At 54.7% G+C, this 25706-nt stretch overlaps 7 protein-coding genes and 1 non-coding gene across 8 annotated transcripts; 4 read left to right on the top strand and 4 right to left on the bottom strand.

Moving 5' to 3' along the window:
• Positions 1–9: 9 nt before the first annotated feature.
• On the top strand, positions 10–1401 carry HD553DRAFT_299525 (beta-lactamase-like protein; the record flags this gene model as incomplete). The annotated part of the gene is made up of 4 exons (XM_046178611.1): positions 10–343; positions 493–901; positions 964–1018; positions 1082–1401. The coding sequence occupies exons 1-4, from the start codon at positions 60–62 to the stop codon at positions 1399–1401; spliced, it is 1068 nt and encodes a 355-aa protein (XP_046034391.1). The 5' UTR covers positions 10–59.
• Positions 1402–1459: 58 nt separating this feature from the next.
• HD553DRAFT_110016 (uncharacterized protein) lies at positions 1460–5789 on the bottom strand. Its single transcript, XM_046176423.1, has 13 exons — positions 5403–5789; positions 4986–5333; positions 4825–4913; positions 4657–4764; positions 4423–4593; positions 4111–4365; positions 3956–4036; positions 3475–3902; positions 2731–3409; positions 2533–2671; positions 2309–2463; positions 1733–2242; positions 1460–1667 (listed from the first exon to the last, which is right to left on the bottom strand). Exons 1-13 carry the CDS (start codon positions 5701–5703, stop codon positions 1518–1520), a joined length of 3414 nt encoding a protein of 1137 aa, XP_046034390.1. The 5' UTR covers positions 5704–5789; the 3' UTR covers positions 1460–1517.
• On the bottom strand, positions 5661–7821 carry HD553DRAFT_110030 (uncharacterized protein). The gene is made up of 2 exons (XM_046176424.1): positions 7512–7821; positions 5661–7440 (listed from the first exon to the last, which is right to left on the bottom strand). The coding sequence occupies exons 1-2, from the start codon at positions 7740–7742 to the stop codon at positions 5779–5781; spliced, it is 1893 nt and encodes a 630-aa protein (XP_046034389.1). The 5' UTR covers positions 7743–7821; the 3' UTR covers positions 5661–5778.
• A 324-nt stretch (positions 7822–8145) lies between these two features.
• HD553DRAFT_316708 (WD40-repeat-containing domain protein) lies at positions 8146–10272 on the top strand. Its single transcript, XM_046180659.1, has 6 exons — positions 8146–8265; positions 8341–8412; positions 8475–8591; positions 8656–8754; positions 8827–9015; positions 9096–10272. The coding sequence occupies exons 1-6, from the start codon at positions 8227–8229 to the stop codon at positions 9975–9977; spliced, it is 1398 nt and encodes a 465-aa protein (XP_046034388.1). The 5' UTR covers positions 8146–8226; the 3' UTR covers positions 9978–10272.
• On the bottom strand, positions 10161–10947 carry HD553DRAFT_344696 (putative CDC31-spindle pole body component, centrin; the record flags this gene model as incomplete). Its single annotated transcript, XM_046183015.1, has 4 exons — positions 10161–10193; positions 10251–10305; positions 10377–10524; positions 10599–10947. The coding sequence occupies 4 exons, from the start codon at positions 10945–10947 to the stop codon at positions 10161–10163; spliced, it is 585 nt and encodes a 194-aa protein (XP_046034387.1).
• Positions 10948–11225: 278 nt separating this feature from the next.
• On the top strand, positions 11226–13119 carry HD553DRAFT_109783 (RNA-binding domain-containing protein). The gene is made up of 7 exons (XM_046176421.1): positions 11226–11434; positions 11503–11670; positions 11729–11776; positions 12191–12293; positions 12369–12537; positions 12603–12780; positions 12851–13119. The coding sequence occupies exons 1-7, from the start codon at positions 11321–11323 to the stop codon at positions 12914–12916; spliced, it is 846 nt and encodes a 281-aa protein (XP_046034386.1). The 5' UTR covers positions 11226–11320; the 3' UTR covers positions 12917–13119.
• A 1-nt stretch (position 13120) lies between these two features.
• Positions 13121–15848, top strand: HD553DRAFT_109748 (6-phosphogluconate dehydrogenase). Its single transcript, XM_046176420.1, has 14 exons — positions 13121–13385; positions 13446–13463; positions 13525–13565; positions 13629–13637; positions 13713–13926; positions 13988–14245; positions 14311–14507; positions 14566–14662; positions 14722–14981; positions 15045–15112; positions 15178–15413; positions 15484–15509; positions 15576–15602; positions 15667–15848. The coding sequence occupies exons 1-14, from the start codon at positions 13319–13321 to the stop codon at positions 15724–15726; spliced, it is 1578 nt and encodes a 525-aa protein (XP_046034385.1). The 5' UTR covers positions 13121–13318; the 3' UTR covers positions 15727–15848.
• A 1783-nt stretch (positions 15849–17631) lies between these two features.
• Positions 17632–17721, bottom strand: HD553DRAFT_t93. The gene has a single exon. It is a non-coding gene; the product is annotated as a tRNA-Cys (tRNA).
• Positions 17722–25706: the final 7985 nt, after the last annotated feature.

Raw genomic sequence — 25706 nt, 5'->3', positions numbered from 1 at the left:
ATAGTAATTTTGCTCCAATCTTGCCCTGTGCCAACCAACAAGAAGACAACACATCGAAGATGAGTGCTGACCAATCATCAAACCAAGGCGGGCTCGAACCTGTTCGACCTGAAACGTACACCTTCCACGCCATCCCCGGCTCAGCCGACAAGAACGCCAAGGTTGCGGTCCATCAGATTCCTACCGGAGAACTCACTGCTCCCGCGGGAATCCTCGCAGATGTACATGGATCCAAGGATGATCTTACGGTTCCAGCGTACTCCTATCTTATCGAGAAAGATGGGCAGGCTTACTTATGGGACCTTGGTCTGATGGAGGTCCGTTCATTGTTACCCCTATCTCGGTTCGCTGAGCGTGTTGGACATTTCGATTGATGCGAATTACTATTTCACCTCCTGGGTTTATGTAGAATCTGGAAAAGGCCACCCCGTAAGTAGTGGTCTCTTTCGTGTCTCGCCCAAGGGAAAATGTTCTCAGCTTGCCCACCGACAGTCGCATTCGCGATGTCATGTTGACAAAACTGTTTAAAGCCAATCCCGGTCCTGGCCCGATCAAGAGACTCAGGGAGGGTGGTTACGATACAGGCAAGATCAAGGAAGTGATCCTGAGCCATCAGCACTTCGATCATTTCGGGGATTTGGATACGCTGGCCTCAGGAGTCAAAGTAGTCCTCGGCCCGGGTTCCCTAGCGTCAATCGGCCCCGGATATCCTGAAGACCCCGATGGGTCGTGGCCGAAGAAGTGGCTTGACGAGAAGCAACTTGAAGAGCTGCCCCCTGTGGATGTGGGATCGAGTGCGCCGTCTATCAGGGGCAAGTGGCAGCAGGTTGCGTGCTTTGAACACGCGCTGGATTATTTCGGTGACGGCAGCCTCTGGCTAGCTATCAATGAGGGGGCAAGTGTTTTTTTCCATATCAATGGTCAGACTGCTTCACGTTCATTGACGTACTGGCCGACACGCAGCATTGTCGCGGACATCTGAACGCTCTGGCGAGGGTGACCACGGATCCCGATACCTGTGAGGTGGACGATCTGTCATCGCATCCAGATCCGCAGACTAACCCGCAATCTCTCGTGGCAGATCTGGTTCTCGCTGGTGACACGGCGCATCACCAATCGCTTTACCTCCCGGTACCTGCACCTGGAGAAGTGGACCGTCGGACCAGGATTCCGTTCTTCGAGATGCCGAATACCAACGGATCACGCATCAGTATGCACGAGAATCCCACCGAAGCCTACGTGTCGATTGGAAGATTAAGCCGCATGTCGATGGAGGAGAACATCATGGTGCTTCTTGCCCACGAAGGACAGGTCAAAGGTGTGATCCCCGACTGGCCCGAGTCGCTAGACAACTGGAAAGCGAATGGATTCAAGGAGAAGAAGGAGAACCCCCATACCTAATTTAGAGATATGCGATCACGATTATTCGTTGTGATCGTCGCGTCCAGGTACAATATTTTGTAGTATTCGTCAACGTCATCAATGCGCCGTAATATAGGGTTTCGTGATCGGTTTCGTTACTTGTACTTCTCCTGTAGCTGCTGCTGCACCTGCGAATCCAGCTGATTGCGAATACCTTGTAGGGTCTTTCGGCTTGCGTTGGTAACGCCCATCATAGTCTGAACGACTGCAAGAGGCACGGCTCGAATAACAGTCCTGCCAGTAGCCTGTCATGTGAGAGAGTCCCCTAATTAACCACGGTTTGACCGAGTGCACAAAATGCTCCACGTACCTCCCCACTGCCAGCGTTCTCGTGAACCTCCATCGGGATCGCAAGGATCGTCTGCGCGGCGGATCCGAGGTCATGAGCTAATGCGGTATATGCCTGCGTCAAACCTTCACGTGCGCCGGAAGGTTGCTCTGCGTAGCGGCTATGTTTCTGTTGATTCTCGCTACCATTGTCGATAACTTCCGAGGGTGTGGAATAGCTCCCTCTGAGGGCCGCTTCCGCCTTTTCGAGTATGACCTGAGTCCCCGTTGCCAGCTTGGAAGTAACCTTGATGGCCTCAAGCGTCGTTGTTTTGGCGAGAGACTTGCCGCCGCGCTGGATACCTTTCGCAATCCTTCCATCTTTCTGGTATTGCTCGATCGGTAGCAACACCAAGTTGGCCACACCTTCGCCTACCCTGATCAAGGAGCGTACGGGGGCCGCGCCGCCAACCAAATCTGACATTTGGTTGGCACGAATGTCTGGGCTCCAGGTTTGCAGGAGAACACCGTACACCGCTCCCCAGCCTGATACCTGCATGCAAAGCAAGACGGATCAGTACCTGAAGCGCATCAGACCCTCGGATAACCAAACACATACTCCTCGGACTGTTGCATGCCTCAAAACCACCTTGCTGTCCTCAAAGTGGAAGAGGTTGATCAATTCGCCCAGATGCCCCTTCCGTAGCGAATTCATGTTAATACGCTTCGGCTTGTAGTCTAGTTTGATCTCGACGGGCGAGACTTCGGCTCGTTCTGCGTCCATCGAAATTCGCTCAGCCAAGACTTCACTCGGACTATACTCACCTCGATACAGCTACTTACGAATGAACTGGGCCGGCGTTGAGGAGGTCTTCGCCGCCGGGTCCTCTTCCTCGGGTCGATTAGGGGAAAAGGACATGAATCGCTTGATGAACTCGACAGCATCTTGGTCGACATGCATTCTCAAGGGCAGAATATGCAGCTATCATACAGAATCAGTGTTAATGGTATGAGTGCGGTAGATTCAACCGTAAAACTCGCCTTGAAGCTGGCTTCCGAACTGGCATTTCCTGAAGAACCGAACCACCGGATTTGGCATCGGCTTGCGCCGGGTTCGGTTTTGAGCGGTCTATGTGCGGATCGCTCAGCAGGTCTTGTCTTCAGAAAGGTTTTCCATGTGGAGGACGGAAGGTTATCCAGAATCTCTAGCGATTCCACGCTAAGATCCAAGCTGGAATCGAAGCCAGATGAATTTGGAAAGAGAGGTTTGAGGTATTGCAGGTGGATTCCAAGTAATTTGAACTCGATGCCAGCTCTCGACGCTCGGTTCAAACTTCTTCCTGCCTTCCTCTCGACTGTAGTAGCGGTAGGAGGCCGATTGTCGTCTAGCTCTTGCCATCCTTCAGTTTGGCCTTCCAATGCATTGTCTAGATTCTTTAGGCTGATATCGATAGCACTTGCAAGCTCCGCGGCGCTCGAGAATTCGGTGTCTTCCGGTAGGCCAAGATGAACAGAATTGAAGGCAAAGCCGCTCAATTCGGAAACATCTTGGGGAGCTTCCTGCCCTGTGGCCAAGACCTGGCGAATACGTTGCAGTTGCCGTCGCATGGCTTTCCGCTCAACTTCGATGACATGCCTTGTTGTAGCCCAATCGTACCCGTCAAATAGCTCAAACTTCAAATTGCAATTCTCGGTGACAATCCGTAAAGAGAACTTTTCCCTGTAGCAATGTGAACACATCATCAGGTTTCGGCGAATAATGCCATTGAGTCTAGGGCAACTCACGTAGCCGGGGATAACTTGGCTAGGAGATCTGAAAGCTCGTCGTGATGATCCAAGTCCATCTCGAACCAATCTTGACATTCTATCGCGATCCCGTCTGCTCCCCTTAGATCCTCTTGATTTGCCGAGTCCAGTTTGCCCTTCCTTGAGATCGTTAAGTATTGTCGATGAGTAGGCAGATCGTCGTCAAGGAGATCGCCCTCGGCGGGCTTCATGTCCTCGCGACTGAATGCCTTTTCTACAATATCGATATCGCGCTGGAATACGGGCTTTTGAGGATTGGGCAGTTCATGGCTATGTCCAGTTTCCGGCTTTCCAGGAGGTTCCGGCGTCGTGGCGAAGGATGCGACCATCGAGCCTAGATGTTGAACAGTCGTGCGCAACGAATCGGTGCAGCCATGAACAGTGGTGTCCATGCGATTGATATCGATCTGCATGGATAATTAGCAGGAAGTTCGACGATGCGGATGATGGTCTCACATACGTGGACCTGTTCCGAATGGTCTCGCAGGGACAGCTTAGCTCGAAAGTTCAGCAATTTAGCCACATCACAGTAAGATGATGTCTAATGAGATAGCAAGGTGCTAACGTCAGTCGGTTTCATGATGCGAACCTGATAAGGCTGAAACAGGAACAAACCTCCCAAGGTAGCATTTCCGGCTGCATATGAGACGATGTTGCTTTGTCATCAACATCAGCCGCGTGAAGTCTGATCTCGTCACTCTTAAGGGTGAAGTCTTGGGTTTCCGCATGATGTCTTTTAGTAGTTCGAACGCGAAACTGGTTGACGTCGAAGCAGAGCGCGCCTTCCATCTTGGTCCGATAAATGATAGCGACGTCGTCTACGCTGATGGAAACCTTGGTGATATCGCTGGGAGCGACGTCAACGAAGACCTGTATGCGGTGGGACGTCATTGCGGGACCCAAAGATGGATTCTCTGAGAGGCTTACATCGCGCGGAGCTTGAAGAGCTTTTGCGATCCCATCCATCCAAGGTTCTCGACCCTTGGTGTACAAGGCGGATGATGATAGATTAAAATCTATGCTTGTTTGCTTGAGTAAGGTTTGGGTCGATTGGATAGTCGCTAGTCGCAATGATAAAGCCGGTCTGGCCGAAGCGGGCTGCGACGTTAATCTGTGATTAGCTCATCGATGTATAGCAGGATAGAGGAGATGTGGCCTCACTGATTTGGTCCGTCCCGGAAGCTCTCCTAAAAGGGTGATCGCTGGAGCTGAAGCTTGATGTAGGGAGCTTTTTAGATGAGCGAGATCCACGTTTACTATGTTTCCAGACTGCCGTATCGTAGATCAACACCGTGTACACAGTCATCGATGACAAGGGATTCGACTGACCTCTTTGCCCTCAAGCGCGTAAATATCGACTTCGGCGGTAGCAGCGTCGAGTTTCAAATTGTGATCCCTGCCCTGAACTTCGACGTAAACTATCCCAATTTGATGTTGAGCACAATTCAATAAACGTTGCTTACCACAGTACGCAATCCATTGCAACTCACTCGAGGCGATTTCAAGGCGAAGGGTCTTTCGTTGCAAGCCTTCCAGTCGTTCCACAGATATATCCATCGCAGAAACTGTACTCATAGGACCAAAGAATCGGCTGCTGACCAGCTTGATGTTGTCTCGAGTAGAAAGATCCTCCCCGTTCGCGATCGAGTCAAGCCAGAGACTTAGATCATCTGCAAGGTACTGCATTCCCGCCCAGACCTGGTCATCGAGCCAGATGTACAGTAATGGTAGCTGTGCATGCAAATGTGCGTTCTGGCCATCGGTTTCGACCATAGTCAAAGAGGCTTCGCCAGCTGATGCACCCGAGGAGACTTTGCAAACTGCAGACAACAACCCATCTGCTGACCGAATTGACCAAGGTTGAGCGAAGAACCCTGACATGAAAGAGCCTGCCTTATAGGTCTTACCGGTCGCCAGGCCAAAATAGATCGCCAAGGTATCAAAAACCATTGACGGGCTGCGTCCATTTCCGTTTGCAGAGGCAAGGACACCACATAGATCAAGGACGACCTGACGGTCAGTATTCTCCTTGTGAGAATCGAGTTCATAAAAGCGGTCTTGAAGCGGGAATCCGGCTTTCAATCTGAGACGATGACAAGAAAGCTTGTACTCCGACATTGTGGGTTCCCGTGCAGATGTTTGTGGGCGCTCGTCCGAGGATGGTACTTGGGCAAAGACGGTAGAGAGTTGATGGAGGAAGGGCATCATGGTTTCCACCACAGCAAGGTCAAGGGAAACTTCAACACCCGGGATTGCCGTACTGACTGAAATTCAGGTGTCAAGTCAGCCGTACGTCCCGGTGCCGAAATTGAAGCATGGCTCACCAGAACCCTGCTGAACCTCGATGGTACAGCCTGCCTGCACGGTACGTGTTCCATCCCGCAGAGGAGGCCGGTCCCAATGACATTTCGGTCTGAGGGTGGCTGACTGGACGTCGTTCTCAGGACCTTTGTCACCTGTATCCGACATAGACTTTTCCTCGCCCACCGAAAATAGGGAGATGAGCGTGACAGGTGTTGCCATCTTTCCCTCCTGTCTTGATTGATTCCAGACGAGCTTGATATCCGCGACGTCCATACGGGTCGCATCTCCGTCCGAGGAGACTGTGATCTGGTCAAGGACCAGGTCAAGGACCAGGTTAAGAGCCGTCCTAGGAGGAAGGGTCCCATCCACCGTTCTATCCGTACAGAAAATCAGACCTGATTGGTTCGCTTCTGTTAGATATAGCGAGGTTCGTATACTAGCAATCTGTACCACCGCTTGGGTCGAGCCGGAGCCAGATGGTACGGCGGTATCCTGACCGGCTGAACGAGGTATACGAGAGGTCCATGACGAAACCAGGCCTATCAGTATTTCCACATCGCTGATTGACAATGCCAGCTGGATGTCCCCGAGCTCCAAACGAGTAATTGGTCGAGTCGTGCCATCTTGCAATGCCTGGAAACTCAACTCCGCGCCTGACTTCCCGAACGAACATATCCGATGGGGTGTCCAGTCCTGTTCCCCTTTTTCATCGTCGATACAGCCAGACTCGTAGTTGGATCCGGTTGGAGAACCGAATGGGTCGATGACTTGTTCCTGCTCCTCAGCAGCATTAGACGAACCGAGGGCGCTCTCATATAGGCTCTCTGCTTCGCCCAGCATGGTCGATCGCCCATACGGTTGACCCGTGATGCCCGATCCGCCGGGTTCAGTCTTCTGACCGGAATGACTGCTTGACGATGTAGAAGCAACACTGTCGCGGATCTCTTCCACATCCTTGGGATCTTTGGCGACAATCCATACTGCTACGTCGGCCACTCGCATCTTGCGCATCTTCTCCCCTCCCGAGCCATCCAAGCCGTAAGAGATTCTCTCTAGCTTGATCTCTACCGCTTCAGGAACCGCCTGCACCTGCCGTGAAGAAGAGATGGAGATGTCCGACTCTTCCAGGTCGCGAGCTTGCTCCTGAACGACCTCCGGAGGCGAAGGCAGATTCAACCTGATGGTAATACTTGTGACGTCTACGTGCAGACGAGAGAGGATACTCTCGATGACCGAAGCTAGTATCGACGCCGAAGGGGGATCTGCGACAGAGTCTGGTTTCGGAACCGGGAAACCACCAGGAGCGTGATAGATAGATTCCTCCAGACCCTCTCTGCCCTCGGATGGTAGAGCTATCGATTCCGAGAGGTCTTGCCTCTCCCCGGGAGAGAGCGATTCGGAGAGGAACTCCCCAGTAACCGCCCAGACCGACCGCTCCAAGTTGGATTCCCGCTCGACTTCTCTATCTTCTTCGCCGCCCTTGACCACTTCTCGAAGAGCTAGGTTCAAATGGACCTCTCCGATACATATGTCAAGAGGTGCAGATAGGAGGTTGGGAAACGGAAGTTGAATGTCGGCATCGGTTATATAGCCTGAAGTGACGGTCAGGGGTATGCTTGGGGGAAGGTAAGAGTTGATAGCCTGCAAGATCGAGGCAGTCATTACGTCAGCCCCGGGGCAACGACACCTTCCATGCTAGAGAGTAGACATACTTGTCGGTCGAGCTCGAGACGTCCGAAAGCGATCCTGCCACTAGCTACCTGGGTCTCGACCTTGTCACCGAGAAGCCCATCATGCTGGACGAACTTTCCAAGTGTCCTCCTGAGTACGAAAGAGACCAGCTTCTTTTGAATGTTTTCCGGTAGAGATAGATTCGGGATATATGCATTGACGGAGCTCAAGCTGGGCAAGGTGAAGCTGGACAGGAACGAGAAGGGCGACATGGCCGTTCGGCAGGGGGTCGCCCCCTTGATTTGCGGACGTCTATCACGACACCCGTGGCGGTAGCTAAGATGGCAAGACCGACAAGTCGACGGGATCGGGCGTGTGTCTGATTGATATGGATATATAACTCTGGTGTTGTGGTCCGATTATCTATGATCTTAGGTCGCAAATGCAGTGACCTCCTTCGTGGGGAGAGACCGACACTTGACACTCTCAGTAGGATGGATACGATGGGATGGCCCAGGATCTGGAGGGAAGCCGGCGACGACCGAGCGATGCCGTAAGTGTGTGTGTCTGTGTGTGGAGACCCCGCAGTTCCCCTCCTTCTCAACCTCGAGCTTGCGAATCGCTCTGGTCCGGGCAAACACAAGTACGCAAGTACACAATTGACTGCAAAATAATACTTCAGCTACTTTCGACCATGACCCACTCATTTCCTGCATGACAGCCGCTATATGTTTAGGCTGATAACTGCGTAGAAACATGGCAAAATTCCAGCTGCTATCCTCCATCGACATCCAGGTCGGTAGGCGACAAGGAACCTCTTTCGCGACGCAGCCGCTGATACCCCTAACCCCTTCCTCTTTCAATCTTTAGCACGATACTCTTGCCGTGTTCGATGACGTCGCACAGGCGGTGTTCGAACAGGAAGACTTCTGGGTATCATGTGTAAGCAGGATGGTTCGACCTTCCCTAGCGAAGACCGTTAGCTGAATAATCCACTTTGATAGTATAAAGAAGGCCAAACCTCTGTGCATGGCAAAGTCCGCCTCAGGAAGACCGGCGAGGGTCTACAAGGAGTGTCTCTCCAAGCGCGGGATGGAGTTCGAATAGAGAGAAAGTCACATGTGAGTAGATCAACGGATGGAGTGACAACAGCAATCATCCTCTGATCGAAAATGTCCCGCACAGAGAACGTTCGAGGTTGCAGCCGAGTCTCTTCAACTCGAGTCGACTTTGGTCCGTTTCCCCAGGAATACCGTGAACACACCTGCTAATGAAGACTCGAAGGTGAGTTGACCGCTTTCTCATCGGTGGATCCTGCCCTGACATACGGCCTGGTGTGTATGCCATCTATCACAGGCCCCTTTGGATCTCAACGTTATCGACGTCTCGCCTAATGGCAATCACATCGTCTACGGAGGACCAGACGGATACTGTTACGTACAAGATTCGACGGAGCCGTCAAGCTCTGCGCCGAAAAACAAGCCTGTCAAGCTTAAAGGGCATGTCGGGGATGTGCTGGACGTCAAGTGGTTCCCAAGCGGAGAGGTAAGCTGAGATCGAAAGTCCCGTCCAGGTCTGCAAGAGGTGAAACCCAGAATTGATCGCCGCTTTGTTCAACTTTGCAGGTCGTACTTACTGCCTCATCAGACGCAACGATCCGGATCTTTTCTGCAACAACAGGGATCAACCCTCGATCGTTGACAGGCCACAAGAGAGCGGTAACCACGACTGCCATCCTCGGGGTAGGCAGGAACATCCTCTCTGGAAGTAAAGATGGGAGCATCAAGCTGTGGGACGTTGGGGCTGGGAAATGCGTTTCGACAATGCACACCAAGGGCTTTAGCGGGGTCGAGACGATTGCCGTTGGGGAGGGTGCGAGCGCTCTTCGCGAGAGCATCAGGCGGCAAAGCGGTTTGGGCGATGGGAACAACTCGAGCTTCCTGGCAGAGGAGGACTTTGTACCGAGAACGCTTGCTGGCGAGTTACAGGAAGATACCGCCGACAAGCTCGTCTTTACCGGCTTGTCATCCAGTAACGGATTACTAGCGGTCTTTGACCTGGCCAGCAAAAAGACGGTCATCGAGACTTTCCCGCATATTCCGCCGTCGGCCTCGGTGCCGGAAGATCGCCGAGGGGGAGCGATTCATGCGATCGCTTACGATCCTGAAAGCCACCTCCTGGCGTCTGCCTCAGCCAAGGGTGTTGTCGTGGTCAGGGACCTCTCGACGATGTCAGCGGACGGGGAGAGCAAGAGCATGCGGATTTTTTCCCGGAATCAAGCGATCATCAATGACTTGGCGTTCGTCAAGACGAGGAACGGGGTGGATCTAATCGTCACTCCAGCCTCGGGACTACCTTTCCGAGCATCCATGTTGGAGAGCGACTCGGTCAAGGTAGTGGAAGAGTATGCTGGATGGGAAGCGGTCCCTGTCAACAGCGTCGCGGTAGGCGCTGGGGAGGGCAACATCTGGGTCGCAGGAGGAGAAGGGGGAATCAGGCAGTATTGATCTTGATCCGGGATGTACCGGTACTCCCGATTTCCATGTATACAAGGCCGAATTGAGGTCGTTATGATCATTAGAAGGTTTACAGGAGAACAGAGGGAATCATCGAGATCATCAGGTGGCGAGAAACAGATATGGGAGATAAATCGAAGGTGATGGGAAGGTAAGGTCTGGCGATAGGAACGATCATTCCCCGTCTGTCATGATGGCGATAAATTCCTGCATGAGGATTCGAGTCAGCAGCTGTCACATGAGATTTACCCGGAACATACTGACGTCGAGGTTGATCTCGCCATCTTGGTCCAGGTCGAATTCATCAATCATGGCTTGTCTGGGAAGTCGAAGGATACCGTGTTCAGCTGCTTGCCTGATCGAGTTTCCGGAACAGGCCATACGACTCACAGCTCCTCTTCCCCCAACGACTCGCCAAGCTCCTTTGCTACCCTTCTCAGGTTCTTAATGTTGATTTTCCCCCTTCCCTCGTCGTCAAAGAGCCTGAATGCTCGCTTGACCTCTTCCATCGGGTCTCGAGCGAGGATATGGGCGGTCACTAAAAGAGTAGTTGTGCTTCTATAGTAAGCTCCGACAATATTAGGGAGAGCAGATCTGGAACACGGCACTCACTAATCTTGACAAAGTCGTCGTACTCCATCAGGCCATCCGCTTGCCTATCGTGATCCCGGATCAACTTCAAGACCTCGGCTTTCTTCAGCTCAAACCCGAGCGCTCGCATGGCCACCTTGAGCTCGTGGTAATCGATCGCTCCATCATGATCCTGGTCGAATAGCTCGAAAGCCTCCTTGATCTCCTGCTTCTGCTCCTCCGAGAGCTGTCGGTTCTGCTGAGACTGTCCGCCAGAGTGATTGTTTCCCGACAGTCGCGAGCTCGCTCCCAGCGGTGTGCTCGTGGACATTGACGAGTTGCCATTTGGGCGCCGCGTTTTCGACTTTTGGACGGGAAATAGGCCGGACATAGCTTCGAGATGGAATTAGGCAAGAATGGTCTGGATAGAGGTTGTTTTATCGAGTTCGAAGTGCAAAGAGATGTATGCGCGAGGTCGACTCTTGTGTTGACAAGGTCGTTCGTAACGGCATCCCATTCCTGAACGCGACGCGCGATGGTCGAGACGGACATGGCAAACAATCGAATTATGTCCGTCAGTGGAGACCTGCCGCCCGCTTCCTCACGCTGGTCTTGATGATGATCCCTCTCAGGCCTCTCATCGGTGCATCGGTCCATTTCGCTATACAAGCTTTCTCTTCAACCAATTCACTCACTCGTTCATAGCTGGAGAAGCCCGCCGATACAGACAATCCCATCTAGCTACATTATCTTGACCTAATACGATGGACGTTGAAAAGAGCCTCGATGAACGTATCTCGGACCGCAAGGGATCACGTCCTGCCGCAAACAGGGCTCCTCGACCCAGCCGTCCCGCCAGCAACGCTACCCCGTATGCTGTGCGTATCGAAGCATTCTTGTCAGACATCTTGGGGCGATCAGCTGACATACGACATTTTCCACGCAGCGACCGCCTCCTCGATCTACCGACGGAGCCTGGACTCACGACATGTACAATCAGCGAGGAGGCCGACCTGCTGGAGGCGCTGGATTCAGGCCTCGTGCTGCCGAGGGCAGGGAGACGAGGCTGTTGATTTCTAACCTTCACTATGAAGTCACCAAAGATGATCTGACCGTAAGCACCCTCTTCACCCGCATCTATGGTTCTACTTCTGCTCACTTTCTCGGTACAGACCATCTTCTCGAGAGCCGGAACCATCGTTGATGGCCCGATCATTCGCGTAAGAATCTGATTCCTCCGCCTCCTTCCCTCTTGAGATGTAAACGACCCGAGCGGCATGTGTTGCACGACAAATCAAGGCTGTCGTCGACCGACAACCTGGGCGAAAAAACGATCCGTTACGGCGATCGTGCGAAGATGGGCTGGATGCAGCAGGCAAGGTGGAAAGGTCAATACACGCGCAAGACGCGATGTCTACTCGGGGCGTGCTCATTCTCCCGCTGTTCTGTCGGAGCGATAGTGAGTCAAGGCTACCGTCTTCTACTGATCCTGGTTCTAAGTCATGGGCTGACGGTATTCATGCCTACCATCAGTTGAGATACGAGAAGCTCATACGTTTCCCGCCGGGCGGCCTTTTTCTTCTCTCCCCTCTACAATGCGTATGGTCTCAACAACGAACGACTCTCGAAAACAGTACGATCGATCTGGACGTTCGACTGGGGTCGCTACTGTCAATTACGAGAACAACAAGCAGGCCAAAGACGCCATCAACCGGTTCGACGGTAACCTTGCTAAAGGTGAGCCAGAGTCGATCAGAGAAGGCGATGCCTTGCGCTGGACCGGATGCTGATCCTGCCCGAACCCACTCGTAGGGCAAGCATTGAACATAAGGTTTGACGACTATCAGCCCCGTGCGACTGAACAGATGTCCAAAGGGGGTAGCGACCTGTTGGGTAGGATCGAAGGTGGTTCAAAGATGCGCAGTGATTCCGGAAACAACGATCGGAGGTCAACGGGTCCCGCCCGAAATGGGAACGCCGGGTAAGTTGGAGCTTGAGGGTGTCGATTTCGGACCGTTGGTCCAACTCTCTCTGCTTGTACCGCAGGTCGGACTCTTGGGGCCGAGGAGCTACTCGGGCTCCCCGACCTTCTGGACCCGCACCTAGCCGAGGAGGTAGGTCTGAAAGGGGACCGAGGTCTGCGAGGGGTGACAAGCCTGCACCCAAGAGTCGCAAGCCTCTTATGGCTGAGGACCTCGACAAGGAGCTCGATACCTACCATGCGGCAAGTCGCCGGGCTATCTCTTGGTGCGAAGCGCTCGTAGATCTGACGATAACGCCGTGCTGTATCTCAGCCTGCCACTACCGCTACTACCACCGCTACCGCCGCGCCGGCTGATGGTGACGTAGAGATGGCTTAGGGAAAACAAATAGGGTGGATTCGTGAACGTGTTTATGCCTGGAAGGAAAGAGAATTGTACAAGTTGCCCCAGTTCGGAGTACCCTATGATCTGTGTGGATTGTGGTTCCTGTTTGCGTACCTCCAGCCTCGACTCGATAGATGTATTTCTGATTCCGTAGCTGACGTCACGGGACGACGTAAACGAGTTCGGGGACTGTTCGGCCTTGAGCCCACAGATTACGAAGGTGACGACGTCTCATTTCTCACGCCTCATAGGCCATAGGTCATAGGCCTCAAAGGTCTCACAGGATATTCCTAGTCTGGCCAGGAATTAGTCGTTTAATACGGGCATAGCTATTTCGCACCCAGAGCTGCTTGTCGAGGATCAAAAGTCTTGACGCGAGAAGATAAACGAGCAAGCATGACGGAAAATAAAGGCAGTGCTGTTCAGGACAAGGCGGTCCCCACTCTGGGAATGATCGGGGGAGGTATGAACCATGGTCTGCAGGCCCTCACTCCATGAGCTGACGGTTTTCTGCGATTCGCAGGCAGTATGGGAGGTGGTTGTGAGTAGCTCGCGAGTCTCTGTCTACAGAGATAGGGGTAACTTATAGCAGGATTCGACAGGGAGTTTGAACGCTGCCGAGCAGGGGGACTCTGTCGCCATCGTACGTCGAAACGGACTCTAGCTCAGTCGATTCATAGGCTGATCGCGTGGACCGCCATTGCAGTACGACACCGTATGTAGTAGCCGGGCTGGAAGACATTATTGACGTTACGAAACTCACGCTTTCGATGATATCCTGCTACCGCAGTCGGACGATGCGTTGAACAAGGCCGTTGATGACGGAGAGAACATCGGAATCCATCTCATTCGGGCTTCTTCCTTGGAGGACATGGTGGCTTCGTTCGATACCGGGAAGAACGGACCTAGGGTCTTTGTCATGAGCTTGCCGCATGGGCCGGCGGTCGATAAAGTTCTGGATGAACTTTTGCCGCTTCTCAGTCCCGGTGATATCGTCATTGATGGCGAGTACTTGAGGTTCGCCCGCATGAGAGTTCCGAACTGATGTTTGATACTCTCTTCCAGGCGGAAACGAGTGGTGGGAGGAGACAGAGCGTCGTCAGGGAAAGTGCGTCAACCGCAATGTTCATTACGTCGGCACTGGTGTCTCTGGAGGCTACCAGTCTTCCCGTCACGGTCCGTCGATCTCCCCTTCGGGCACTACCGAGGCGTATGCCAAGGTGGAAGAGAAGCTCAAGAAATGGGCCGCCAAGGACGGCAAGGGGAACCCTTGCGTGTGTTACGTCGGTCCGGGTGGTTCGGGACATTACGTCAAGATGATTCGTAGGTAGCATGGGTTCAACCGGTGTTACGGAGCAGCGAGCTGACTGTTCCCATCACACCTGTAGACAACGGTATCGAACAAGGTCACCTGTCGATCCTTGCCGAGGCCCATTACCTGCTGCACCATACCGCTGGCTTGGAAAACAAGGCCGTCGCGGACCTCTTTGACGAGTGGAACGGCACCAACGCCAAGGGAGGCGAAGATGACAAGGCTGGAGAAGGCCAGGAGGGGAAAGAGCTGTACGACAACTTTTTGCTCAAGGTTGGTCCCGCTCGTGGTAGTCAAGACGAGTCCAGCTGAAGGCTAACCCGCCACGCAGATTGGAGCCGAAATCCTTCGATTCAGGCATGGAGACGGTTTGGACATGAAGAAGGGCATCGTTGACGGAATCGAGGACAAGGTGACTCAGGATGTCGGTAAGTTGGGAAGCTATATTGAGATTTGGGCGAGACTTACATTTCACTCCTCATTGCAGACAACTCGGAAGGTACTGGTGTATGGACTCTTAGGGAGATCGCCGGGCGACACGTAGCGGCACCTACCATCGCTGCCGCTCACCAACTTCGTATCACGTCGGCTTTCCGTCGAACTCGTCTGAAGGCCCACGAGGCACTCGACCTTCCCTTACCAAAGAGGCTTGGTGACGACAAGTCCTTTGATCAGAAGGAATTCCTCAAGGACTTGAGGCTAGCCGTTTACGCTGGTATCTTGGGATCTTATGTGCAGGGCATGCATGTGAGTGATTGGTGCTCGTCAGATGAAGCGACTCCTCGTGACTGACCTCGCTACTGCCGATAGATCATTGCCCAAGCCTCCGAAGATCAACACTGGAACATCAACTATGCCAACGTCATCGGGATCTGGAGGCAAGTTGACAGCGTTCTTGTGTCGACGCAGATTTGATCGCTGACTATGGTTAGCACCTCAACAGGGCCGGCTGTATCATCCAGAGCGACGGTATCTCTGACATCCTGCAGCCGATCTATACCGAGAACCCGAAACTCAAGAACCTGTTGGAGAACCCCAAGATCGCTCAGGAATTGCGAAAGTCGTACGACGCTTTGAAGCGAGTCTGCAAGATCAGTCTCGAGAGCGACTCGATCACGCCCGCGCTCGATGCCACCTTGTCCTGGTTGAAGCAAGCCGGGTGTGACTCGTTGCCTACCAGTATGTTGCGCCGTGTGACTGATGACCGGTGTCGATAGCATTGGGATCTGACCTTTCGTTGTCATACCAGACTTTGAGGAAGCCGAGCTTGATTATGTGAGCTGGTCCAGGCTGGTGAAGCTCGCTTGTACTGATTGCTAACTGTTCTTGTCCGTGTGCTAGTTCGGCGACCATCAGTACGACACCAAAGTGGGTCGTCCGAGAGCTTTAGGGCAAACAGAACGTCACAAACTGATGAATTTGATTCTACCAGGACGAAGCCGCCTTGGATCCCAAGAAGGGGAAACACCACACCGAATGGAAGTCGACTTGAGAGGTCGCGCCGAATGAAGTGGCCGGAAGAGAACATGATTGTATCCTACGAGTATCAGACGTACTGTATACGAATTATAGAAAGTCCATTACCGATAACCGACGGCATGTGGAATCCGATAAACGACGAACTGTGGAAAAAATACCGACGAGATAGTCAAAACTCAAAGTCTGACCTCACGGATGCTGCTCTCAAAAGGGCAAGAGCTCCTGTAGAGTATAGATATCCTTACTCGGGACTCACCCCTGACCCATGACCCCTCAATGTCGAAAAGGCAAGAGCATGTATAGACACGCTCACTCGGAATCGAAACAGAAAACTACTAGTGCATGTGGCATCGGACGGAAGACCTTGTCTTTGCAATGGCTGGTATCGGGCGTTTTCCTTTTTCCCTACCACATCTCGCAAAGAGGAGGAGGACAGAGACAGTCAGGGTGGTGTGTCGTAAGCCTGTGGAGCGATTTCTGCACTACGTCAGGCGCAAAAGCCGCTTCAGCTGACTTGAAGGTCTGATTGATGTTGTACGGGTGACATCGGACAATTTCCGATCAGGACAAAGGATACTTGCGGCGGTTACGAGAGCAAGGACGGCAACGACGATGACGATAGAGACAAAGCCCGTGCGAGACGAAAGGAAAGGATCTTGAGCATCATTGTCGAAGTTGAGCTGGATGGCGACGGGGAGTATAGGGACAAGCAAGCATACAAGACGGGAATGATAATTGCACGAGGGCGATGGTCCGCACAGTCTTATGGTTCCGGCACGGTGTCTTTGCCCGCCGCATTATCAATCGGCCAAAACTCGACGTTATCCTTGCGCGTAGACGGTCACCGCTAACCCTGCTCATGCACTCATGCAGAATTTGGTACGCTCAATCGATTCTAGCGCAGATCATTACGATTGTCTTCGCTGGTCGTAAGCCGGGAGAAGTTGGTCACGGCCGTCCATCGGAACAGCCAGCTACCCTCACAAGTGAGCAACCTGTTACACTCAAATTCCAGCTTGCGGAACGTACAACTCAGCAGTCGAAGACAAGGGGAAACGTCTGGCGTCTGATCGAGTTCCAGCCATGCCATTCAAACCCTCTGCACAGAGACGATCGCTTGAGCCTCGATTCGATCGTCCCACTGCGCGAACTTTGTGCGGTGGCGGTTTCAATTGCCTTGGCCCAGGTATAGTGATGTTCGAATCAGACTACCTTGTTGCTCCTACTACACCCCCGTCCGCGTCAAAATTGCCGGGAGAAGTGTCATCCAGACTTGTTTTCCATCGGACGGGTTACCGCGCTGGGCGTCATCGCGTGGCACAGGCCTGATTGTGCAAAACGGCATAATCTTCAAAGTTAGCCCGGCTTTCGGTCTGCCAAGTTCATTACGCAGCGCAACGAAACGCTTGACGCAAGCAAGTCGTTAGCAACCTCTGCTTACGAGATGCCATTTCTGGGGGTGGCGGCTGAGACGAAGGTAATTACGTTCCGAGCCAGGCGGGTCCCGGCCTCTACAGGCCGCGACGCGCTGTTGTGGAGTGGATTGTTGTGGTCTCGAGAGGAATTTGAGCTCGAATGACGTACCTGTCTGCTCCGTCGGTCAACCCTGCGATTTGGCGACCAGGGGACCGGCAGATCATGAGTGGGGAGGTGTGGACCAAACTGCAAACGGCGCGCGCGCGCGCCCCGTGAAACAGGTACACAGCTGTCGCTGTGGGTTCAACTGTTGAAACTCTGGACGACCTGGCGGACACGTTGGGGTAAGTCTACTGAGGTGAGTGTTCGGAGTGATCGACTGTGCAGCTCTGTGTTTGAGTTCTGAGACACGAGAAGAGGGGTCAATCGAAGGGATTCACCAGCCGGTGGCGCGCGAATACGCCGCGGATGAGGGGCCAAAAAGGACAAACAAATCGAAAAAAGAGATGACCCAGGATCGAACTGGGGACCTACAGATACCTTGCAACAGGCATCATTGCAATCTGCCGCTCTACCACTGAGCTACCGCCTCGTTCGATGGGAGCGATAGGTGATGGGGCCACACATACCCAGTCGTGACATGACGTGGCGCTGGGAGCTGTCCGACTTGACAACTGTGCGACTGATGCCCTCTTGCCTTGCCAATCGGCCTGCGGCCTGCCGCTCCCCCCTGAGCTACCGCCTCTTTCGATGGGAGCGATAGGTGATGGAGCCACACAAGGCACACAACAAAGTCACCTGCCTCCCTAACACCTCGGAGCTATCTGGCACAGCTCACCCGGGGAGACTCGTCCACAGACACACCTTGGGCACGGCACTTCTTGGCCATTGTCAGAGTTGTCTGACTGGTGTTGCAGATGGGCTGGATCGACAAACAACAGACAAGACACGATTCCCCGTCCTGAGAGCTCTGACTAGAAAACACATCCGAGCGAGGAGACCTGACACCGAGGTTCTACCCAGTCGTGACGTGACGTGGCGCTGGGAGCTGTCCGACTCGACAACTGCGCGACTGATGCCCTCTTGCCTTGCCAATCGGCCTGCGGCCTGCCGCTCCCCCCTGAGCTACCGCCTCTTTCGATGGGAGCGATAGGTGATGGAGCCACACAAGGCACACAACAAAGTCACCTGCCTCCCTAACACCTCGGAGCTATCTGGCACAGCTCACCCGGGGAGACTCGTCCACAGACACACCTTGGGCACTACTTCTCGGGCAATGTCAGAGTTGTCTGACTGGTGTTCCAGATGGGCTGGATCGACAAGCAACAGACGAGACACGATTCCCCGTCCTGAGAGCTCTGACTAGAAAACACATCCGAGCGAGCAGACCTGACACCGAGGTTCTACCCAGTCGTGACATGACGTGGCGCTGGGAGCTGTCCGACTTGACAACTGTGCGACTGATGCCCTCTTGCCTTGCTAATCGGCCTGCGGCCTGCCGCTTACCACTGAGCTACCGCCTCTTTCGATGGGAGCGATAGGTGATGGAGCCACACAAGGCACACAACAAAGTCACCTGCCTCCCTAACACCTCGGAGCTATCTGGCACAGCTCACCCGGGGAGACTCGTCCACAGACACACCTTGGGCACTACTTCTCGGGCAATGTCAGAGTTGTCTGACTGGTGTTCCAGATGGGCTGGATCGACAAGCAACAGACGAGACACGATTCCCCGTCCTGAGAGCTCTGACTAGAAAACACATCCGAGCGAGCAGACCTGACACCGAGGTTCTACCCAGTCGTGACATGACGTGGCGCTGGGAGCTGTCCGACTTGACAACTGTGCGACTGATGCCCTCTTGCCTTGCTAATCGGCCTGCGGCCTGCCGCTTACCACTGAGCTACCGCCTCTTTCGATGGGAGCGATAGGTGATGGAGCCACACAAGGCACACAACAAAGTCACCTGCCTCCCTAACACCTCGGAGCTATCTGGCACAGCTCACCCGGGGAGACTCGTCCACAGACACACCTTGGGCACTACTTCTCGGGCAATGTCAGAGTTGTCTGACTGGTGTTCCAGATGGGCTGGATCGACAAGCAACAGACGAGACACGATTCCCCGTCCTGAGAGCTCTGACTAGAAAACACATCCGAGCGAGCAGACCTGACACCGAGGTTCTACCCAGTCGTGACATGACGTGGCGCTGGGAGCTGTCCGACTCGACAACTGCGCGACTGATGCCCTCTTGCCTTGCCAATCGGCCTGCGGCCTGCCGCTCCCCCCTGAGCTACCGCCTCGTTCGATGGGAGCGATAGGTGATGGAGCCACACAAGGCACACAACAAAGTCACCTGCCTCCCTAACACCTCGGAGCTCTCTGCCACAGCTCACCCGGGGAGACTTGTCCACAGACACACCTTGGGCACTACTTCTTGGGCAATGTCAGAGTTGTCTGACTGGTGTTCCAGATGGGCTGGATCGACAAGCAACAGACGAGACACGATTCCCCGTCCTGAGAGCTCTGACTAGAAAACACATCCGAGCGAGCAGACCTGACACCGAGGTTCTACCCAGTCGTGACATGACGTGGCGCTGGGAGCTGTCCGACTCGACAACTGCGCGACTGATGCCCTCTTGCCTTGCCAATCGGCCTGCGGCCTGCCGCTTACCACTGAGCTACCGCCTCGTTCGATGGGAGCGATAGGTGATGGAGCCACACAAGGCACACAACAAAGTCACCTGCCTCCCTAACACCTCGGAGCTATCTGGCACAGCTCACCCGGGGAGACTCGTCCACAGACACACCTTGGGCACTACTTCTTGGGCAATGTCAGAGTTGTCTGACTGGTGTTCCAGATGGGCTGGATCGACAAGCAACAGACGAGACACGATTCCCCGTCCTGAGAGCTCTGACTAGAAAACACATCCGAGCGAGCAGACCTGACACCGAGGTTCTACCCAGTCGTGACATGACGTGGCGCTGGGAGCTGTCCGACTTGACAACTGTGCGACTGATGCCCTCTTGCCTTGCTAATCGGCCTGCGGCCTGCCGCTCCCCCCTGAGCTACCGCCTCTTTCGATGGGAGCGATAGGTGATGGAGCCACACAAGGCACACAACAAAGTCACCTGCCTCCCTAACACCTCGGAGCTCTCTGCCACAGCTCACCCGGGGAGACTTGTCCACAGACACACCTTGGGCACTACTTCTTGGGCAATGTCAGAGTTGTCTGACTGGTGTTCCAGATGGGCTGGATCGACAAGCAACAGACGAGACACGATTCCCCGTCCTGAGAGCTCTGACTAGAAAACACATCCGAGCGAGGAGACCTGACACCGAGGTTCTACCCAGTCGTGACGTGACGTGGCGCTGGGAGCTGTCCGACTCGACAACTGCGCGACTGATGCCCTCTTGCCTTGCCAATCGGCCTGCGGCCTGCCGCTCCCCCCTGAGCTACCGCCTCTTTCGATGGGAGCGATAGGTGATGGAGCCACACAAGGCACACAACAAAGTCACCTGCCTCCCTAACACCTCGGAGCTCTCTGCCACAGCTCACCCGGGGAGACTTGTCCACAGACACACCTTGGGCACTACTTCTTGGGCAATGTCAGAGTTGTCTGACTGGTGTTCCAGATGGGCTGGATCGACAAGCAACAGACGAGACACGATTCCCCGTCCTGAGAGCTCTGACTAGAAAACACATCCGAGCGAGCAGACCTGACACCGAGGTTCTACCCAGTCGTGACATGACGTGGCGCTGGGAGCTGTCCGACTTGACAACTGTGCGACTGATGCCCTCTTGCCTTGCTAATCGGCCTGCGGCCTGCCGCTCCCCCCTGAGCTACCGCCTCTTTCGATGGGAGCGATAGGTGATGGAGCCACACAAGGCACACAACAAAGTCACCTGCCTCCCTAACACCTCGGAGCTATCTGGCACAGCTCACCCGGGGAGACTCGTCCACAGACACACCTTGGGCACTACTTCTCGGGCAATGTCAGAGTTGTCTGACTGGTGTTCCAGATGGGCTGGATCGACAAGCAACAGACGAGACACGATTCCCCGTCCTGAGAGCTCTGACTAGAAAACACATCCGAGCGAGCAGACCTGACACCGAGGTTCTACCCAGTCGTGACATGACGTGGCGCTGGGAGCTGTCCGACTTGACAACTGTGCGACTGATGCCCTCTTGCCTTGCCAATCGGCCTGCGGCCTGCCGCTCCCCCCTGAGCTACCGCCTCTTTCGATGGGAGCGATAGGTGATGGAGCCACACAAGGCACACAACAAAGTCACCTGCCTCCCTAACACCTCGGAGCTATCTGGCACAGCTCACCCGGGGAGACTCGTCCACAGACACACCTTGGGCACTACTTCTCGGGCAATGTCAGAGTTGTCTGACTGGTGTTCCAGATGGGCTGGATCGACAAGCAACAGACGAGACACGATTCCCCGTCCTGAGAGCTCTGACTAGAAAACACATCCGAGCGAGCAGACCTGACACCGAGGTTCTACCCAGTCGTGACATGACGTGGCGCTGGGAGCTGTCCGACTTGACAACTGTGCGACTGATGCCCTCTTGCCTTGCCAATCGGCCTGCGGCCTGCCGCTCCCCCCTGAGCTACCGCCTCTTTCGATGGGAGCGATAGGTGATGGAGCCACACAAGGCACACAACAAAGTCACCTGCCTCCCTAACACCTCGGAGCTATCTGGCACAGCTCACCCGGGGAGACTCGTCCACAGACACACCTTGGGCACTACTTCTCGGGCAATGTCAGAGTTGTCTGACTGGTGTTCCAGATGGGCTGGATCGACAAGCAACAGACGAGACACGATTCCCCGTCCTGAGAGCTCTGACTAGAAAACACATCCGAGCGAGCAGACCTGACACCGAGGTTCTACCCAGTCGTGACATGACGTGGCGCTGGGAGCTGTCCGACTTGACAACTGTGCGACTGATGCCCTCTTGCCTTGCCAATCGGCCTGCGGCCTGCCGCTCCCCCCTGAGCTACCGCCTCTTTCGATGGGAGCGATAGGTGATGGAGCCACACAAGGCACACAACAAAGTCACCTGCCTCCCTAACACCTCGGAGCTATCTGGCACAGCTCACCCGGGGAGACTCGTCCACAGACACACCTTGGGCACGGCACTTCTTGGCCATTGTCAGAGTTGTCTGACTGGTGTTGCAGATGGGCTGGATCGACAAACAACAGACAAGACACGATTCCCCGTCCTGAGAGCTCTGACTAGAAAACACATCCGAGCGAGGAGACCTGACACCGAGGTTCTACCCAGTCGTGACGTGACGTGGCGCTGGGAGCTGTCCGACTTGACAACTGCGCGACTGATGCCCTCTTGCCTTGCCAATCGGCCTGCGGCCTGCCGCTCCCCCCTGAGCTACCGCCTCTTTCGATGGGAGCGATAGGTGATGGAGCCACACAAGGCACACAACAAAGTCACCTGCCTCCCTAACACCTCGGAGCTATCTGGCACAGCTCACCCGGGGAGACTCGTCCACAGACACACCTTGGGCACTACTTCTCGGGCAATGTCAGAGTTGTCTGACTGGTGTTCCAGATGGGCTGGATCGACAAGCAACAGACGAGACACGATTCCCCGTCCTGAGAGCTCTGACTAGAAAACACATCCGAGCGAGCAGACCTGACACCGAGGTTCTACCCAGTCGTGACATGACGTGGCGCTGGGAGCTGTCCGACTTGACAACTGTGCGACTGATGCCCTCTTGCCTTGCCAATCGGCCTGCGGCCTGCCGCTCCCCCCTGAGCTACCGCCTCTTTCGATGGGAGCGATAGGTGATGGAGCCACACAAGGCACACAACAAAGTCACCTGCCTCCCTAACACCTCGGAGCTATCTGGCACAGCTCACCCGGGGAGACTCGTCCACAGACACACCTTGGGCACTACTTCTCGGGCAATGTCAGAGTTGTCTGACTGGTGTTCCAGATGGGCTGGATCGACAAGCAACAGACGAGACACGATTCCCCGTCCTGAGAGCTCTGACTAGAAAACACATCCGAGCGAGCAGACCTGACACCGAGGTTCTACCCAGTCGTGACATGACGTGGCGCTGGGAGCTGTCCGACTTGACAACTGTGCGACTGATGCCCTCTTGCCTTGCCAATCGGCCTGCGGCCTGCCGCTCCCCCCTGAGCTACCGCCTCTTTCGATGGGAGCGATAGGTGATGGAGCCACACAAGGCACACAACAAAGTCACCTGCCTCCCTAACACCTCGGAGCTATCTGGCACAGCTCACCCGGGGAGACTCGTCCACAGACACACCTTGGGCACTACTTCTCGGGCAATGTCAGAGTTGTCTGACTGGTGTTCCAGATGGGCTGGATCGACAAGCAACAGACGAGACACGATTCCCCGTCCTGAGAGCTCTGACTAGAAAACACATCCGAGCGAGCAGACCTGACACCGAGGTTCTACCCAGTCGTGACATGACGTGGCGCTGGGAGCTGTCCGACTTGACAACTGTGCGACTGATGCCCTCTTGCCTTGCTAATCGGCCTGCGGCCTGCCGCTCCCCCCTGAGCTACCGCCTCTTTCGATGGGAGCGATAGGTGATGGAGCCACACAAGGCACACAACAAAGTCACCTGCCTCCCTAACACCTCGGAGCTATCTGGCACAGCTCACCCGGGGAGACTCGTCCACAGACACACCTTGGGCACTACTTCTCGGGCAATGTCAGAGTTGTCTGACTGGTGTTCCAGATGGGCTGGATCGACAAGCAACAGACGAGACACGATTCCCCGTCCTGAGAGCTCTGACTAGAAAACACATCCGAGCGAGCAGACCTGACACCGAGGTTCTACCCAGTCGTGACATGACGTGGCGCTGGGAGCTGTCCGACTTGACAACTGTGCGACTGATGCCCTCTTGCCTTGCCAATCGGCCTGCGGCCTGCCGCTCCCCCCTGAGCTACCGCCTCTTTCGATGGGAGCGATAGGTGATGGAGCCACACAAGGCACACAACAAAGTCACCTGCCTCCCTAACACCTCGGAGCTCTCTGCCACAGCTCACCCGGGGAGACTTGTCCACAGACACACCTTGGGCACTACTTCTTGGGCAATGTCAGAGTTGTCTGACTGGTGTTCCAGATGGGCTGGATCGACAAGCAACAGACGAGACACGATTCCCCGTCCTGAGAGCTCTGACTAGAAAACACATCCGAGCGAGGAGACCTGACACCGAGGTTCTACCCAGTCGTGACGTGACGTGGCGCTGGGAGCTGTCCGACTCGACAACTGCGCGACTGATGCCCTCTTGCCTTGCCAATCGGCCTGCGGCCTGCCGCTCCCCCCTGAGCTACCGCCTCTTTCGATGGGAGCGATAGGTGATGGAGCCACACAAGGCACACAACAAAGTCACCTGCCTCCCTAACACCTCGGAGCTATCTGGCACAGCTCACCCGGGGAGACTCGTCCACAGACACACCTTGGGCACTACTTCTCGGGCAATGTCAGAGTTGTCTGACTGGTGTTCCAGATGGGCTGGATCGACAAGCAACAGACGAGACACGATTCCCCGTCCTGAGAGCTCTGACTAGAAAACACATCCGAGCGAGCAGACCTGACACCGAGGTTCTACCCAGTCGTGACATGACGTGGCGCTGGGAGCTGTCCGACTTGACAACTGTGCGACTGATGCCCTCTTGCCTTGCTAATCGGCCTGCGGCCTGCCGCTTACCACTGAGCTACCGCCTCTTTCGATGGGAGCGATAGGTGATGGAGCCACACAAGGCACACAACAAAGTCACCTGCCTCCCTAACACCTCGGAGCTATCTGGCACAGCTCACCCGGGGAGACTCGTCCACAGACACACCTTGGGCACTACTTCTCGGGCAATGTCAGAGTTGTCTGACTGGTGTTCCAGATGGGCTGGATCGACAAGCAACAGACGAGACACGATTCCCCGTCCTGAGAGCTCTGACTAGAAAACACATCCGAGCGAGCAGACCTGACACCGAGGTTCTACCCAGTCGTGACATGACGTGGCGCTGGGAGCTGTCCGACTTGACAACTGTGCGACTGATGCCCTCTTGCCTTGCTAATCGGCCTGCGGCCTGCCGCTTACCACTGAGCTACCGCCTCTTTCGATGGGAGCGATAGGTGATGGAGCCACACATACCCAGTCGTGACATGACGTGGCGCTGGGAGCTGTCCGACTTGACAACTGTGCGACTGATGCCCTCTTGCCTTGCCAATCGGCCTGCGGCCTGCCGCTCCCCCCTGAGCTACCGCCTCTTTCGATGGGAGCGATAGGTGATGGAGCCACACAAGGCACACAACAAAGTCACCTGCCTCCCTAACACCTCGGAGCTATCTGGCACAGCTCACCCGGGGAGACTCGTCCACAGACACACCTTGGGCACTACTTCTCGGGCAATGTCAGAGTTGTCTGACTGGTGTTCCAGATGGGCTGGATCGACAAGCAACAGACGAGACACGATTCCCCGTCCTGAGAGCTCTGACTAGAAAACACATCCGAGCGAGCAGACCTGACACCGAGGTTCTACCCAGTCGTGACATGACGTGGCGCTGGGAGCT

Source organism: Filobasidium floriforme (assembly GCF_021052385.1).
Source record: "Filobasidium floriforme strain CBS 6241 chromosome Unknown HD553scaffold_20, whole genome shotgun sequence".
NCBI classification, from domain to species: Eukaryota; Fungi; Basidiomycota; class Tremellomycetes; order Filobasidiales; family Filobasidiaceae; genus Filobasidium; species Filobasidium floriforme.
Note: the sequence above shows the minus strand (reverse complement) of the source record. Positions and strands in the feature narration are given on the sequence as shown.